Genomic DNA, 17953 nt, shown 5'->3' with positions numbered 1-17953 from the left:
AGTAGAAAGCAGATATTTGCCATTTTACCTATCATGTTAATAGGACCTATTCAGCTAGAATAATAAAATTGATTCTATGCCTGGTAAAATGGGATCTGGCCAATTGCCATGTCAATTCATGGCATTTTCTTTCTCTTTTTTTTTTTTTGGATTTTGCAGTAGCTTCTTTAAAAAAAACGTTTTAATTGACAAATATTGCATATATTACGGTATACAGCATAATTTTTTGAAATATGCATATCTTGCAGAATAGCTAAATCAGGCTAATTAACATATGCATGACCTCACATGCTTTTGTCATTGTACTGAGAACACTTAAAATCTGCTTTCTTAGCAATTTTCAAGTGTACAACACATTGTTATTAAATATAGTCATATGTTGTATGATAGATCAAAATCCAGAGTCATTCCTTGCTGTCTCTGAAGCACCAACACCCACCAATTTTCCATCTCAAATATCTCTGGGGTACTGTTACCTCTGCTCTATCCTTCTTGACGTTATATCTTATTCATTCACTCATCAAAGGCTTACTGTGTTGCCTCACTGTGCGAGGGGCTTGTGGCACACAGAGAAGATGAAACCAGTGAAGTATATTTGCGAAGTACAAAGCACAGTGGTCACTGGTCTGTTAGAACTCCGGGCAGTGGATGTGTAGGAGTTTGGGAGCATGAATCCAGGCCTCGTCCTGTCCTGGTGCAACGCGTCTCTTACTTGAATTACTGGGAAAGCCTCCAGCCATGTGTCCATTCTGCCCTCTCCCCTTCTGCCTGAACCTTATTTCTAAAGTTCAGATTGTGTCATGTCTCTTATTAAAACCCTTTATGACTCTCTATTTTTAAAGAACAAGCTCCAAACTTCTTAATCCTACTTACAAACTTCAAATTCAACTTGACTTTCTTGCTTTTTTTCCCTTGTAGCACTATTTTGTACAACACAGTTACTAACCTCGCCGTCCATAAAACAGGCAGAATTTAAGTACCCACTCTGCGTTAAACATTTGCCATCAGTATCATTTTCAACCTCTCTCTTTCCCCCTTGGCAATTAATTCAATGGATCATTTTCCTAATGATTGCTGTTCACACTCTGCTTAACTGTTTCCAATATCAAGATATTGAATAGTTTTGATGAACACAGATAATCAGAGTGTGCTTATTTACTGCCCTAATACACTCACAGAGGCTTGATACAAGTACATGGCATATAGTATCAGGCCATGCCGCAGGTAACCAGAAACAAATCCTCATCTTCTGTTCTTAGGAACAGTGAGTCCATCTTTACAGGCGAGTGTGATTTGGGGACAGAATTAGACCCAGGTGGAACCACCTCTCCCTTCACAGAAGTAGGCCAGTGCAACAACATTCATTCATTCATTCATTCATTCACTCATTCATACATCAAGCAGTTATTGAGTATGGTCTAATACCATGTGTCCAAAGATGAGCCCCATCCCCAGGGAGCTCCCAGTCTTTTCTGTGGTAAGTTCAGTGATTTGATCCAAATGCTGGGATCCAGAAAGGATTGAGCCAGGTCTCTGCTGAGGCAGTCAAAGGGTTAGGAGGGGGACACTTGAAAGGTCCTTAAAGAATGAAAACAATGAATCTTTGGTATCAAGAAGTGTGTGTGTGTGCACGTGTGTGTGCGTGTGTGTGTGTGTGTATTTAAGGAGTTGGAGGGTGGTGGCAAGTGGACAAGAAAGGAATTGTTGCCATAGTAGAAGGAATCAAAATGCAAAAGTAGTTAAGAAACTATACAGTGTGTTTGGGAAATTGTGGCAAGTTCAGTGGGACTTGAGAAAGGCAGCAAAGGGTGGGCAAAGGATGCAGAGGGAGATGGGGCTAGAAGGCAAGCAAGGTACAGATTGTAGGGGACTTGTACTTGGGAGCTCAAATTCTATCTGTAAGCAGTGAGGAGTCATGAGAAGCCTCTAAGCAAGGGAGTAACACAATCAGATATTTTTTGAATAAAAGTCTGGTGTTAGTAGAGGCATTGGATTTGAAAGGATGAGCGTTTAATTAATGTTTTGAGAGGTGACCATAGCCAAGGAAAACTCCATATCTGCATCCCAGCTAACGCTGCATGTTTGTGTGTGTCTTCCTAGTGACAGTGCTGGCCATTTTCCATGAACTGCACGTCGACCCTGACCTGTACATACTCTTGTTTGGAGAGAGTGTGTTGAATGATGCAGTGGCCATAGTCCTTACATAGTAAGTACCAGAACTTGGCCTGTGTTTCTTTAACCATGTGAAATATGCTTTCACTTGTATCTTTTCTCTTATGTCATATAGATACAGGCAGTCTCTTGCTTTTTTTAAGGACTTGTTATCACAGAAGATCTCCAATAATGGGCACAATTCATTAGGCATCTAATTTCTAATATTATTAATGGGTTTTAAGTTTCCAGCTTATTACAAGATAATACCTAGAGGGTAACTTCTTTTTCTCAGTGCATATATTTAGCTGATTCACTTAAGCTTCCTAAAATGCACATAAATGAGTTTTTTTCATTTCAAATCAATATCATTTAATTTTTTGCCTTATATAACTCACTTTCCAGATAATAGACTGATAGAAACCCTTGTATTTATGGACAGATTGGCAGATTGGAGCCAGAACCTAAGGGGCAGCATACTCTTTATTTCTCAGTGCAAATGTAATACTGCAAAGGAATGCACACATCTTTAAAACATCATATGATGGATGAAACTGATGGAGCTTCAGTTCAGCACCAGTGTAATTTCCCTTCAGGCTGGAAGGATTTTGGCAGGGGGGATGTAAGCCAGTGCTCTTTCCTTACCTCCCCTTTAGACACTTACCATTTATATTTAATAAATGCCACTTTGGTGGCTTTCACTCTGTCAGAGGTCTCTTCTTGGTTTTAGATTAAGACCAATATTTTGGGCAACTGTCAGATATCCCAAAGGAAAGTAGATATCTGATAATTAAATGTGACAAAAAGAGTCTATTCTGGGTGTTAATTACTTCAAATGCCGTTGAAAATGTATTGTGGAGTAACAAAGGATTGTTAAAAGTCAGATCTCACAGAGGGGAGTAGGAAATGACAGAGCAGCACTACTCATTTTTTCTTTCTTTTTGCCAGTTGACATTTCTTAAGGCTGCTGCCCCAAAGTTGCCAGTGAATTCAGCAACTTTCAAGTGTGTCTCCAAATAGATTTCACCTGGCCACAGAGAAGTGTCTTTCATGCTTTAAAGGAAAATATCAGCGAGTGCAAATTAAAAGCAAAAGCCGTAGGCAGATTCACAAATGCTAAAGGATGCTTTTAAAGAAACACCAAGAACAATTAATTAGGACATCAGAAATCCCTGTCCAAGAAATACTAGCATTAAAAGAACATTTGGAGCAAAAAATTTTTTAAATGTGCTGAGTTCCTCATTTTTACTTTCTGAGCTGCCAAGTCGGAAAAGGCCAAGCAAAGCAAAACCACTAATGTGCAAATGAGCTTGGGAAAGAATCATGCAGACACAACCAGGGAAGGTTTGGCCTTTCTGCTTTCTGCACTACCGTTCACAGTAGTTTTCCGTTAAAAATGCAGACTCTAAAGATAAATGTTGATGCTGTCGAGCACAAGCCTGGGAGCATTTGAAATAGCTCCTCAGGTTAATACATGGTTGGTATTGCAGGTGCCTCTCCTACCCCTCTACCCATGTCTTCATAATGTCTTAATAAGAAGATGTGTTTCAACCACAGCAGGAGCTCTTCCTTTCTAGGAATGAGACATTGTCATTCTAGCTGAAATCTTGTGCTCCTCAGCTTTGGCAATTCTGGTATCGTGCAGTGACCCCAGTGAGTTCCAATGTAATATAAGGAGTGATCCTAAGTAAAAACATTTGACTTCCAAAGCTTACATATTCGAATACTGGCTCTTTCTGAGCTCTACTGAGTGGTCCATAGTGCTGCCATATCCTGGTCTAGGCTGTCCACCAGAGCTGTCTGCTGCTTACCATTTCCTCCTCCTTGTGAATTTGTATGTGCCATTCTCTTTACTTCTTCTCAATTGCTCATTTACTTCTTAAAGTTAATTTATAGCACACATAGTAATCTCTTTGTACATCTATTTACATACGCATATTTCCTCTCCTTGCAATGCCTTATCTCCACACATTCTCTTCCAACCATTTTCTGGTTCCCTTAGGAAAGCCATATTTAAATATCATTTAAAGGTTTTCTGTGACTTTCAGTCTAAAAGTTCAAACATTGTCTCTCCATTTTTCTTTCCCTTCACACTAAACCATGTATGCACCCTGACACAACTCTCTGGGTGGTATCTCGGTGCCTTTGAACAAACTTCACTCTTCCTGGGTTGCCGTCCCCAGCTTCTGTTTCTGCCTAATTAAATCTTTCAACTCCTCCCTCAGTCTCTTCCTTTGGGAACCACCAACCCACAGGCTGAGCTAAATTGGATTTACATATATATTTGCCTTTCTAGATAGTAACTTTTTGAAAGCAGAGTCTATGTACTTGAAGTGTGTCTTAAAAGAACAAATGAAAACCTCTTTTGTGCTTCCCTTACTTAGCTCCATCTTTGTGTGGTTTTGAAGTTTAAGAACGTGATAGTTATTCTTGTGTCATGGGAAAAAAAGGTTTCCATTCTGATGTGAAACTCAATCGCTGATGACTATGGCCCCTGGCCAAGCCCCCAGAGCCCCTCTGAAATAGCCACACATTCTTACTTACCTTCCCATCTTCTGCCAGCACACCTCCTTGCGTAAGAACCATCTTTTTTAGCTTTAGAATTTTTACACTTTTATAGTATTGTAGCAATACTGTGCTCTAGTGTGTAGCCGCATTTTAGATTAAAGCAGGTTTTCTTTGCTAATCTAAAAAGCAAATGATTAATTATAATACGGTTTATTAGGTTAAATGTGCTCTGAATTTTAGATACCTAACATAATTAAATTTAATGGCCACAACTCTTGTACGTAGCAGCAGGTGGTGGGTGCTATATCATGTTCTTGTGATTTAAAATGATCCAGAATTGTTTGTGCTAAAATGCAAGTAATTTTATTTAACATAAAAATTTTGAAATTAGCTTGTCCCTAACCCTTAGCATTATTTCAAGCAGAGAGGGAATGTCATGCCCAAACATGTATGCATACTGCCTCACAAATGAATTCCACGTAATAGATTCACATTTCTAAATGTTACTTAATAAGCTATGAAGGAAGGCAAAAGATACATGGAAGAGATCTCAAGGGGTGTGTGTTTTTGAATCCTGAACAAAAACATTGATTTCAGAGGCAGCATGGTAGAGTAGAAAGAAGCCTAGATTAAAAGTCACAAGATCTGGTGTCACGATTGCCATTAATTAACTGTGCAATTACTACAGTTGACAGGAAACCAACCCAAACTGAAGTAAACAAAAACAGAATCTGTACGAGCTGATGTGACAGAACAGCAGTAACAGAAATGGCTCAGTCAAGGATCCAATGAAATGAACAGCAATCTTTCTTCCCTCAACTTCATGGTTAGCGCCCTCTTCTGGTTACAAGATGGCTGCCAGCAATTCTCCGAGCTGTCTGACCCAGAATTTTTGTTCCACCATTCCCAGACTAAATTTTAGTGCCTTTTATAGATTCGGATGCAGTTTCTCTTGGAAGAATCACTATCACCAGTAAAACATACAGCATTTATTGGCTCGAGTCTATGTCACCTGCTCCGTGAGTTCAAGGGTGTAATCAACCTCATTGGTAGCACATGAGCTGAGACTGGGGCAAGGTGGAATTACTGCTCAGGTAATACTGCCATGATAAAGGAAAAACGGATGCTGGATAGAAACGCAACAATACAAAACCTAGATCGGGGTCCTCAACCCTCAGGCTGTGGACCGGCACGGGTCTGTGGCCTGTTAGGAAGTGGGCCGCACAGCAGAAGGTGAGCAGTAGGCCAGTGAGCAGAGAACTGCCTGAGCTCCGCCCTGTCGGATCAGCGGTGACATTAGATTCTCACAGGAGCGCTAACCCTATTGTGAACTGCGCATGCGAGGGATCTAGGTAGCACACTCCTTATGAGAATCTAATGCCTGAGACTGCCTTTCATCCCGAAGCTATTCCCTCCCACAATCAGTGGAAAAATTATCTTCCTCGAACCTGTTCCCTGGTTTCAAAAAGGTTGGGGATTGATGACCTAGATGCCCACTACAGTGATTTAGTATGGCCATAAACTCCCTATGCTTATTTCTTTATCTTGAAAATGCAAGAATAGTTGTTCTATAAACATCACAGAATTATTCTGAGTAATAAATAAAGTTATGCGGTTAGAAAGGCTCTGTAATCGACATAGCCTATGCTATATAAACATAAATATAATTTATATCCTTATTTATATCAATATCTTTCATTCTACTTAGAGTTCTCTCTGGTTTTATTAAAATGACTAAAGATAAACCTGCTTCTAGTGAAGCATTTCTTCATAAATATGACATTTTATGATCCAGGAAACAGAGAGAATAACCATTTTTACACCTGATTTCCGCTATTAGGAATGAATCACTTAGTTAAAACATACTGTCTAAGTTGATAAATGAAGAAATAGAGGTTGAAATATTAATATGTTACTTAAAGTTATGAAGGTGCTCACAACCAAAACTGATATTTCTTGTGGAAGCTAAGCAGCGGAAAAAGGGAGAAGGAAAGGAAGGGAAAAGATAACTGAAATTCTACATCTGGTGTACTAGGAAACCAAAAGATGCTATGTGGAGTTGCTGAGTCGAGAAATAAAAATGTATGCATATTGTTAAGAGTCATAGAACAACAATCAGAAGAAATAAAAACACAAATGGTCAAAATCAGATACCTTTGCTGTGTAGGATCATGACATAGGCAAAGGTTGAAAAATAATTTAAATCTTTGTTTTATACTCTTCTATGCTGTCTGAATGTTTTTAATGTGTTTGAATTAAATTTATTTATATCTTCTTCGAGTGATCAAGATATCACAAGCAGAAACTATAAAATAAAAGCCCATTTGTTTGATGACAGTAGAGTCAAACAATCTTAGCAGGCAAAAACCACTATTAAAAAATTAAATGACGAATGATAAACCAAGGAAAACATTTTCAACACACATGTTGATCAGTTAATAGTCTTTGTAAAATATATGATGAATTGCTAATCTCATTACTATACCTAATTCATTATTTACGTTACCTTGGGCAAGTTGCTCAACCCCCCTGCGTCTTGGCAGCCTCATTTTAAACTAAGGACAGTAATAGCACATACCTCACAGGATGGGATTAAATATAAAACACCTAAATCAGAGCCTGGTGCATCATGCTCAATACACGTTAAATGTTAACTGTTGCTGTTACTCCTATCATCAAAGACCAATAATAAAAGGTAAGCATAATATAAAAATAGACAAAGGATATAGTTAATGAACAAAAGAAGAAACATAAATGGCCAGTAGCTATACCAAATAAGATCAACTTCACTAACAATGAAATAAAACAAATTAAACCAACAATGTAGTATTTTCAACCAACAACGTAGTAATATTTGCCAATATATACCTGGCAAATATTCAAATCTTCAGGATTCAAAAAAGAATAATCATACTTGGAGTAAGTCAGGGATTGGGAATTGAGAACCCTCCTATATGACTGGTGAAAAGGGAAAGTGATAAAACTTTTACAAAGGCAGTATTTGCTGAGGCATTAGAATATATAGATCATTTGTTCCAGCGATTTTGTTTCTAGAAATTTATTCTAAGAAGTAATTAAGGGCATATGCAATAGTTTCTTCATGGAGATGAGTGCACTGATTTGAGCAAGAAGTTATGCACAATGGTTACTAGCTGGTTGAAGTGAATTACAATATATTAATATGATAGAATACTATGAGTCATTTAAAAAATGATAAAGAAAAATATACTGATGGGAAGAGAGATTCACAATATATTTTTAAGTAAATAAGAAAATTCAATATATAATATTTATAACTATTAAATAAGAAAATTTAATATATAATAAGCTCTAGCTTGGGTAAAAATTCACAGCCAAATTTATATGTGCAACTGCATCTGAAATTATATATTATATATGCTAATATACATTACATATACTATATAATATGTAATTATGTATAAATATAATTATATATTATTAAATTATATGTATTTTTATTGTACCTATATAAAAATAACATTTATATTATTTATATATAAATTACATGGAGTCAGAAGTGTTACGTGGAATCACAAGTGATTTTTATTTTTTTCTTTTGGCTTGCATATGTTTATTTAAAATAGAGCAAACTACTTATGATAGACTCTGGCCCCCCAAATCCCCATTAACAAACTTAATAATTGGCAACCTTCATTTAAGTACAAATTGCACAGATGTAGAAGTGTGAAATTCTTTTTCTACCCATGATAGAGGAAAAAAAGGATGTTGGAGGTTTTGGGCCATTTATCTGCAAAACAGAAATATTGCCATTGTTGTACTAAAACCTACTTGTAAAATAATTCCACAGTGGGCAAATCCCTCTAGGTTTTCTTAGAGATAAAATAAGTATCTCATTAAACAGATGACTCTTGGATAACAACAAATACATACTAGATGTTTATATTCCCTGTAAATTAAATGCTTATAAGGAAATTCCATGTTGCCAATTATTTTAAAAGATGAAGAAATGGAGCATCCGTTTTGTCTTTTTAAATGATACTCTTATGCTGCTTAGGAGTTCTTACTAGATAATGTCATTTAAAGTGTGATACCAGAGAATGCTTGGCACTTTGAGTGAGTGACATTTTGAAAGACTGCATTTCTTACCGCCCGTGTGTTTTAAAGTATTATATTTGGAAGATAATTGGATGGCTGTGAGACTCAAGCAGTTATGGATCTGAAAGTAACCTTGAGCTATCATCCAGCCATTCAAGAGAAACGTACTGAGGATTAGTATGTGCCAGACCTTATGCCAAGTGTTGGTGATATAGATTGGGTGGGCATAGCCATTCATTTCTGCCCTCAATAACTCCTCACTGAAGTAGGCAAACAATAGCTACAAAGGAACTTAATATGCGTAACAAAAAACCATCTCAGAAAATAGCTTACGTGTATACGGTTCAGTTATAAAAATATGTTCCTAAAATAATTCCAGTATTTCTCTTGGTAACATCATCTTGAAGTAGATTTCAAGTTCCTTGATGGCAGATTTTCTCCATCCCTCACTACCCACAGGCAATTATTTGGTAGGTTCTCCAGTAACTACTGAATGAATGAGTTCATATACCCCTTCAGCAGCAGATGGGGATGTTTTATAATACTAATCATTAAAACCTATTCCAGAGATAGATATTTAATGTTCATTCTGCTTCTTTCAACTATTTGAAAACCCTTGTTAGATACCCTCATTAGCGTTCCTTCTCCCATTTGACCCATAGTTGTAAACACAGAGGTGATGAGAAGCTGTCCCCTTTTCATCAGAATTAACTGAAACTGTTAACACAACCAGAAGGTATAATATTTCTCATGAATCTGCTTAACTTAAGAACAAGTTTCTTATATCTTGACACATCTATCTGGAGGTAATTCACTTTGATATTTGCCTTGGAAACTGATAATCAGCATGAAACTCATTTATTTTGATGCCTGTCTAGATACTGGGGTGATACCTAATAAAAAAAAAAAAAGTTATGGCCGTTTTTGCTTAAGGACTCCTTGTCCTGGCAGTCATTTTCATGCTGACTTCATTTTTCAGACACCAGGTGGCATCCCATGGCAGGAATGGGAAGGCCACCCTCAGATCTTTAAACAGAGGCTGAGAAGCAGGGCTCAGCTGACTTCCAGCTTTAACTGGAGCACGCGGCATGCTGGCCACAACCCTGCCTCCTGCTGCTGTCTTGTTTGTTCTTCTCTTATTCCTCTTCCCTGTTTCCTGACTCTAGCATCTTCTCTACCCTACCTCTTAATGTCCCTGTTCAGATTACTGGGACTTGACCTTGGTTATATCCTGTGACTCTGTCTTTTGTCTCTTGGATGAGATCTGTCATCACTTGCAGCATCTCTGGAACTCAGCCCCGTGACTTAGAATTTGCTTTGCTCATGTCAACTCATGCATGAAAAATTGGCCTACCAAAAATAAATAAAAGAAATCCATGTCGATGGTTTCTTATCTCAGTTGCAAAGTACTTTAATTTATTGGTGTATAAGTCAGATGCAAGTGATGAAAGTGACAGAAACCCAGTTCAAATTAACTTCAGCAAAATGTGTACATTGGTCTGTTTAGCAGGGATTGAGCTGACTCTGGACATGCCAGGCTTAAGACTTCAAACATGGCTGTCTATCCTTTCTTTTTCTCTCTTGGCCCTGATTGCCTCTGAATGCTAGCCTCATTCTTTCATGGTGCAGATAGATGGCTTACTCTAAAAAGCAGGAGAAGGTGACTAGTGGCATCTCCAGGCTTACATTTTTTTTTTTTTTTTTTAGCTCAAAATAACATTTCATTCTCCCACTATTTGCATATCAGTCACAAAGACTCTGGTTGCCTCTGCTTGTATCAGAAGATCACCTGTAGGCCAATCACATAATACTCCAAGGATATCAAACACGGTAACTGGTCACATCTGAGTCACATTCCCATCCCTGCAGCCAGTGACACAGAATCCATTATTGGTAGAAAGTGGTTGGAGGACAAGTAAGAATAATGACAACCATATTTCACGATACGAGAATGTTCAGAACATGGTGGATTAAAATGAAGTAGATAGGCCCTGTGCCACTAAAAACTCAAAGAAAGGCTTTATCTGAAAAAGCAAACATTATTTTCTAAACGTAGAGTTGATTTTGAAGGAGAGAGAAGGAAATTCTTCAAGTGTGAGAAACAAGAGAAAAATCACAGCAAGAGTGGGAAGCTGTCACTGTCAGTGGCCACATGATTTTATATAGCATATACCACCCAGGAGGTTTTGGAGCTGGAATCCCATTTCCATATGAAAATGAGAACCCTGTCTAAAGGTTCACTCATGGTGATACAACTTGAACAAAGCTCTTTGAATAGGGCCTGCAATTTCAAAGTGTTCCTTCAGCCACAGAGACTGTGTAGGACAGCCTTAAGAAATAGCGATGAAACTTGCCATCTATCTGGAATTTGAGAAATCAAAATCCCTGGCCTGGGCAGTTATGATACAGGAAATGTAAGCCAATAAATTAACATGGAAAGTTTTCAGGACTATTGAAACAACTGCCCCAGCCATATCCCTCCTTCCTATTCCCAAATACACCGAAACTGCCCTGAAGCAATACTTTCACATCCCAGGTACATAGAAATCCCACTAAAAAACACATTCTTTCCTAAAATGAGGTCACAATAAAAAATGTACAGGGTGCAAAGAGAATAACTCCACCATGAAGGAAAGCCAGGAGATAAGCAAAACAAAAGTAAAGCAGAAGAGCAAGCACCTAAGGAACTGAACAAAAAATTACAAAAACATGAGAAAGATTATAAAATGAGTACACTAAAGAGACGAAAGAGGTAAATGGTAGAGTGGGGAAAAATTAGAAAATAATGATATAATAGGAGAAAAAGAACTTTTAAAAATGAAAAATGCAAATATTAACATTAAAAACTAAATGGAATGACATAAATGTCATATTAAACCCACCGATGAAACAGAAAATAAAGTTGACATATGGCCCAGCATGCAGCACAGATAAAAAATATGAAAGGCTAGGTAAGAGATAATGGAGGATAGAATTTTTTTAAAAACCCAGAACTCATCAATAAAAATTTCAAAAGGAGAAAATAAGGAGAATTGAATTGTGGCCACATTTAAAGTGATAATGGATGATAATTTTCCAAAATTAAAGAGATAAAAGGAAACATCACATCACGTCTAGAGCTGGATAAATTAACACTAATTCACATTCAAATACATTGCAGTTTTTAGGTTTATTTTGTTGTGTTTTTAATTTTAAAGAGTTTATTTGAGCAGACAGTGATTCGTGAATCAGGCAGCTGGAGACCTCAAGTGGTTGAGCCTCCACCTGGAGGAGGGGAGAAGCTTTGTAAGACATCTGAGGAAGCAAGACAAAGAAAATATTTGATTGATTATTGTTGTGAAATGTAAGATCCTCAAAGAGAAAGAAGAAAATTTAAAAGCAGGCAGAGCGGAGAGATGGTTTACTTCCAATAAGGATTACTCACACTTACTTAAAATTTGTATGACAATACTTTTCTCATTGGCAACAATAGCTGCTTAATTGCTAGAGGATAGAGGAATAATAGGTTCAAAGTATTGCAAGAAATTTATTGACCGCCCAGGTTCTAAATTCAACTAAAATATCATTGAAGAATAATATTAAATACATTTTCAGATGTTTTATCATGCATCAATGATAGAACTTCCGAAGAATATAATTGAGTAGAAATAAGAAACTAAACTCAGAATAAAGGAGAAGCAAGGAGAGTCGAGCAGAGAAATTGGTAGAAACATTCATGAATCTAATAAGGAATGGCTGTGACAATAATAGTGATGATAGTTAATGGGAATGGGGGGTAAAATAAGTTAGAAACAATTATCCATAATCCACTACAATATTCAAAGATGGGGGATACTGAGGTCACAGAGGGAGGAACAGTATATAGGAAGTGGAGGAAAAGTGAAGACACAGCAAAAGACCTGTTTATTAAAGCAATCACATTTTCACTATGAAAATAGCTGCCTTCACCAGAATGCTTCTCAAAATGGTTCAAAAGACTGTGACAACAGAATCCTTTTCAATTTGGTCAGGAAATGCTGAAATCAATCTATATCTGCTATAAGACCATAGGTAGTCTAACAATTTCGGACTGTGCAAAGGATACCAATTTATTAGGACACTAGCAAAGTACCTTCCTTGAGGCCCCTCCATTTTTTTTTCTCCAGAATTTTAGGCTCTCTTGTTTGTGGTTTTGGTGTTTCCGCTTGTGGACATGTCATGTTCTCTCTGAAGGCTCTCCATCTTTCACTTTGTCCTCCTGGTTTGTCTTACTCTGTTCTGATGTCCTCATGTTCTCTTACTGTCAGATTTATAACCCACACTAGGAATCCACCTGTTCAGTAATCTCCATTTTCTGGGGAGAAGTTACCTCTGTGGATGGTACACAAGGGATATTTTTGCCACACCAGTGTTGTTAATGCTGTGTAATGGAGATGCTCTAAACATTCTTCTTTATGTGCACAGATGACTTTAAGATGATTTTTCTAGGCAACAAACCAGTTTTATTTTGTTTTGTTTTGTTTTTGAGGCTCACTCTGTTGCCCAGGCTGAAGTGCAGTGGCGCAAGCTCAGCTCACTGCAACCTCCACCTCCCAGGCTCAAGGGATCCTCCTACCTCAGCCTCCCGAGTAGCTGGGACCACAGGCACATGCTACCACACCAGGCAAATTTTTGTATTTTTTGTAAAGCCAGGGTTTCACCATGTTGCCTAGGCTGTTCTGGAATTCCTAGGCTCAAGCAATTGTCCTGCCTTGGCCTCCCAAAGTGCTGGAATTACAGGTGTGAGCCACCATGCCCTACCTAAAACCAGTTATGAGAAAAAGTTGAAGGAGGAAATTCTGTCTTCTGCTGTATATCATCACTCAGTCATAGTAGCTCCTCATTCATTTTATCACCCTCTTTAAAATGTTGTCTCTCTAGTTTGGAGTGCCCAGTGGTGGTCTCTAGTCTGGGCCCAATATAGCCAGCCATGTACTAAAAGAATGAAAATAGTGGCTATATTGGGTTCATAGTACACACGAGGCAGAAGTGGAACCAAGGTGCTAACATAATAAACTCAGAAATTACTGACCCGGAGACCAGAATATCGTGCTGGTATGATCAGTTCATTTTCTTTCTATGAACAAGGTACTTAAGAAGATGAATTATAATCAGCATCCACTTTATTAATTCACCACAGGAAATTACTGTCATTGGATTTCAAGCACCCCAAACACCCTATGATAAAAGCAGCCTTTCCCATAGGCAGGCTTGTATATGAAAGCAAATAATATCCAGAGGATTGTGTAGTAAGCATAGGGACAGATGAAAGGTAGATTGGTAGATTGATGTGTCTAATGTTTCTCTGCATCCTCCACACAAAAGCTGTTGTTTATCCAATGGGTCTTTTAAATTTTGAAGTGCTTGGTAATGACCTCTAAATCCATACGAACATTCAGGATAAGTTAAAACTACTCACTTTTAGTAAGATGAAAAAATCTGGCTCTCTCCCCACTATACAAAGCTGGGAGGATCAAATCAAACTAGCAGAGTTTGATTCTGTGATTCTTTTGTGACTACCCAATCCTTTTTCTAAATAATGCAGTATACTTTTGTCATGATGCATGAGTGTCATTTGTCTCTATTTAATCCTTTAATATCTGGTCAGGGGTTGATGGCAATTCCCTCTTGTCTCATTTCTTCTGTTGTAACAGGTGGCATGAATGCCCACAATAGTGCCTACTAACAGATAGTAGTTGATAACTAGGCATCACGTTGTCTGTGAGAGAACCAATCTTGACTTCTGCTTCATGCAAGGAAAGATTTCCAAAGGTTGCCACACCAGCTTCTAGTATAATATAAAATAGTGCATGCTAAGTTTTTTGGTCAGAGGTTGAAAGAGTTGAAGGAAGCTATGGCTCTCACTTCAGGGGTAGGTGCAGCTAAGCAAAAAGATAAAACTCTATAAAATAGTTTCAGGAGCTCTGAATTAATAATTTTTCATCCGAAGTTATATTTTCTTTCTAATACACTTAAACCTGGCTTCTCATTCTGAACAACCAAGAAAATATCTTTTATTTCAGGTGATCAAGTCTGATTTTTTTTTCTAAGAAAAAACTTTCTGGAGAACAAGGGGCCAAATCAATATACAGTAACAATTTTGGTCTAAATTAAAAGCTGTCTCTTGGCCTGGAGAATATAATCTGTTCATATTACTTGAGCTTTGTAATGAATTTACATGGCAGGCTTATTGCTGATTTTATGTGAGCTCTGCCTTACTGGGACATGGGATGCTTAGGGAATCTGATTAAAACCTTGGGAAACAGCAGCTGTTCAGCAATAGAGGGTGAACTCAGGGCCCATTTTTCTGTGTCTGACTGCAGGGCCTGACACTTTTGCCAGCTATTGGAAGATAAATGAACTGTCTTTGAATGCCCAGCTCCCGTGTTAATAGCTTTAAAATATTGGTTGTTTATGGGAAAGAAGTTGGGAGCTCTTATCCAGTCTCCTGCCCCAGGGGTCCTCAAATACATCATTTTTGCCATTTCTAGAATGGCAGGCAATATTGGAGGAAAAAGGAAGAAATTCTTTCACTGTTCAGATGTTCTTCATGGGTTAACAGCAAGAGATTTTCAAAAGTTAGAGTGAATGCTCAGTAAATTATTATATGAAATAACTCATAGAATTTAGACTTCCCTCTTCCTGGCATTATCCTGTAGTCTCAGAATCACAATGTAGTTTCATCTGTTTTTTTTTTCCTAAAGGTAATTAATTCAAATTGTATATATGAAAGTCAATTTTTAAAGTCTGTGCCAAATGGTTTATTTTCAGAATGGTAGATAAATGGTCAAATTTTATTTAATGACATTAAAGTGAACATGCTATATTTTGAGCCATTAAATTATTGCCCTAATATGTTTTGAGGTTTATCTTTTTTCATTTTTATCCCCCATTCCCATTTTCACTCACCTACTTTGCTTTTTATGGCGCTCAGAAAATCTTCCTGGCAGAGTTAATTCTTACTTATATAACAGTTGACTAATTAGATATTCAGACATTGTTTATTCTTATAGGTTCACTTTTAGCCTTTTCTTTAGCATATTTGTAAGAAAATGTTATGAAAAGTAGAAAAATATATACATCTATGCATTTGCTTTTCTTTTTATTAGTAATTCTGATTAAAGTTTTCATGGTTTTCATGGAGAAACTTTAATCTTAGAACATACCTCAGATGTGGATAGTGTGTGTTTTACTTAGAAGTAAAGGTTGGGTTGGCAGTCTGGATTCTGACTTTTATCATTTACTAATTTTATACCAATGAGCAAGTCAGCCAACCTCTTTAAGTTGGCTTTCTCATTTCATCAAGATGGCAGCTTTAGTATATATATCTATTCTCACCTTTAAAAAATAAAAATCTGTTGAGATTTTAGATGTAAGTTATATACAGCTATAGATTATGAAAGCAGATAAGATCAACTTTAAGGGGAAACAACACTGTAGAAAACTAAAGCCCAAAATATATGTACTTACTAAGATGAATATAAAATGCTGTTATATCCACAAAACAGGAATAAATTGAAATTTAAAATATAAAATCATAGAAATTTAAAATAGGAAAAATCCATATTTCTTTAAGGCTTTCTTCAGTTTTTAAATCCTTTTGCTTTATTTTTGTCTGACTGGGTTAATTTAAAAGATGTGCATTCTAGCTCTGAAATTTTTCTGCTTTGTTTAATCTATTGTTAAAGTTTTCAACAGTCTTTTATAATTCCTTCTGTGAATTTTTCATTTCCAGAGTTTTGGGTTTTCTTTAAATATCTATCTCTGTAGTAAATTTTTTATTCATATCTTGAATTGTTTTTCACATTCCTTTGTATTGGTTTTCAGCTTTCCCTTGGATCTCATTGAACTCCCTTATAATCCATATTTTGAATTCTTTATCTGTCATTTTAGAATTTTCATTTTGGTTAGGATCCATTGCTAGGGAGCTAGTGTGATCCTTGAGGGGTGTTACAACACTGTTTTTTTATGGTGCCGGAATTCTTATGCTGGTTCCTTCTCATCTGGAGAAACTGTCACTTCTTGTTTTTGAATTTACTTTCATTTTAATGGGACTTTATTCTTCCCCTTGAGGGTGTGACTTTTGCATATATTGGGTAGGGTCATTTGGCTTTGCTTATTTAGGATCTTGGGGTGGAGGCTAAGGCTCTATATTAAGTCCTTGGTTATAGGTAGCCTTAGTGTCGTGATTTTCTCAAATGCTGGTTGTTTGTAGGTTATAGTAGTGTATACTCTGCATGTTGTCAGGCTCACTGTCTCCTGCAGAAATGGGTAAGTGGAGGTCTCAGGAGGTTTTCTCATTTCCCAGTGCTTTGCACTTCTGTCTATTCTCACTTATATATGGGAGCTAAATAATGGGTACACATGGACATATAGAGTAGAATAATAAACATTAAAGACTCCAAAAGATGGGAAGGTGAGAGGTGATGAGGCTGAAAAATTGCCTATTAAGTACAATGTTCACCATTTGGGTGATGGATACATTAAAAGCCCAGACTTACAACTATGCAACATACATCTGTAAGAAATCTGCACTTGTACCCCCTAAATCTATAAAAATATTTAAAAATTTAAAACTGGGTAAATCAAAGTAAGATACCTAATAGAAGAGCTGATATGATTGTCTATTTAGAAAATACAAGAAACTTAAATGGCAAAATATTAGAGAAATCAGAAATCTGGCTAGACAGATGATTGACACACAAAAATCATAGCTTTCCAGGATTTCAGCAAAAATTAATAATAACATGTAATGGGAAATGATTTTATTCACAATGGCATCTTACAAATCTAACATAATTAGAATAGCATTAAATAATAAATGTACAAGACATCTGAGAAGAAAAATTTTAAATTTAGTAAAGGACCAAAAAGACACCACAAAAAATAAGATTCTGTGAGATAGGATGAAAAGATTCAAAAGTCAACTCTCCCACAAGTAAACTACATCTTCAGTGTAAACTCACTTCTAAAATCACAACATATATTTTTAAGCCGATTCTACAGTTCATGTGGAGCTTCTGCTTAAGACAGCAGGATAAAATATTTTTATTCTACTAGACTTCCTCAAAACAAACTAAAACTAAGAAAAACACTGAAAAAATATAGAGAAAAAGAAACATAGCCCTTGAAACAGGAAAGTATTCACAACTCCAAACTATAAACTATGAAATATTTAAGTATGAAGTATTGCTGCTGA

At 36.8% G+C, this 17953-nt stretch overlaps 1 protein-coding gene across 1 annotated transcript in view; it reads left to right on the top strand.

Annotated features, from left to right (window-relative positions):
• SLC9A9 (solute carrier family 9 member A9) overlaps positions 1–17953 on the top strand; it is a 581824-nt gene that overhangs the window by 184635 nt on the left and 379236 nt on the right. The window contains exon 6 of the mRNA XM_012437089.3: positions 2101–2206. Within this exon, the coding sequence (XP_012292512.2) occupies positions 2101–2206 (106 nt within the window). The remainder of the gene's footprint in view (positions 1–2100; positions 2207–17953) is intronic.

The sequence above is a fragment of the Aotus nancymaae genome, unplaced genomic scaffold (assembly GCF_030222135.1).
Source record: "Aotus nancymaae isolate 86718 unplaced genomic scaffold, 86718_ANA_hifiasm-v0.15.2.pri h1tg000019l, whole genome shotgun sequence".
In the NCBI taxonomy this organism is placed as follows: domain Eukaryota; kingdom Metazoa; phylum Chordata; class Mammalia; order Primates; family Aotidae; genus Aotus; species Aotus nancymaae.
This window is presented reverse-complemented; position numbering and strand designations above follow the sequence as displayed.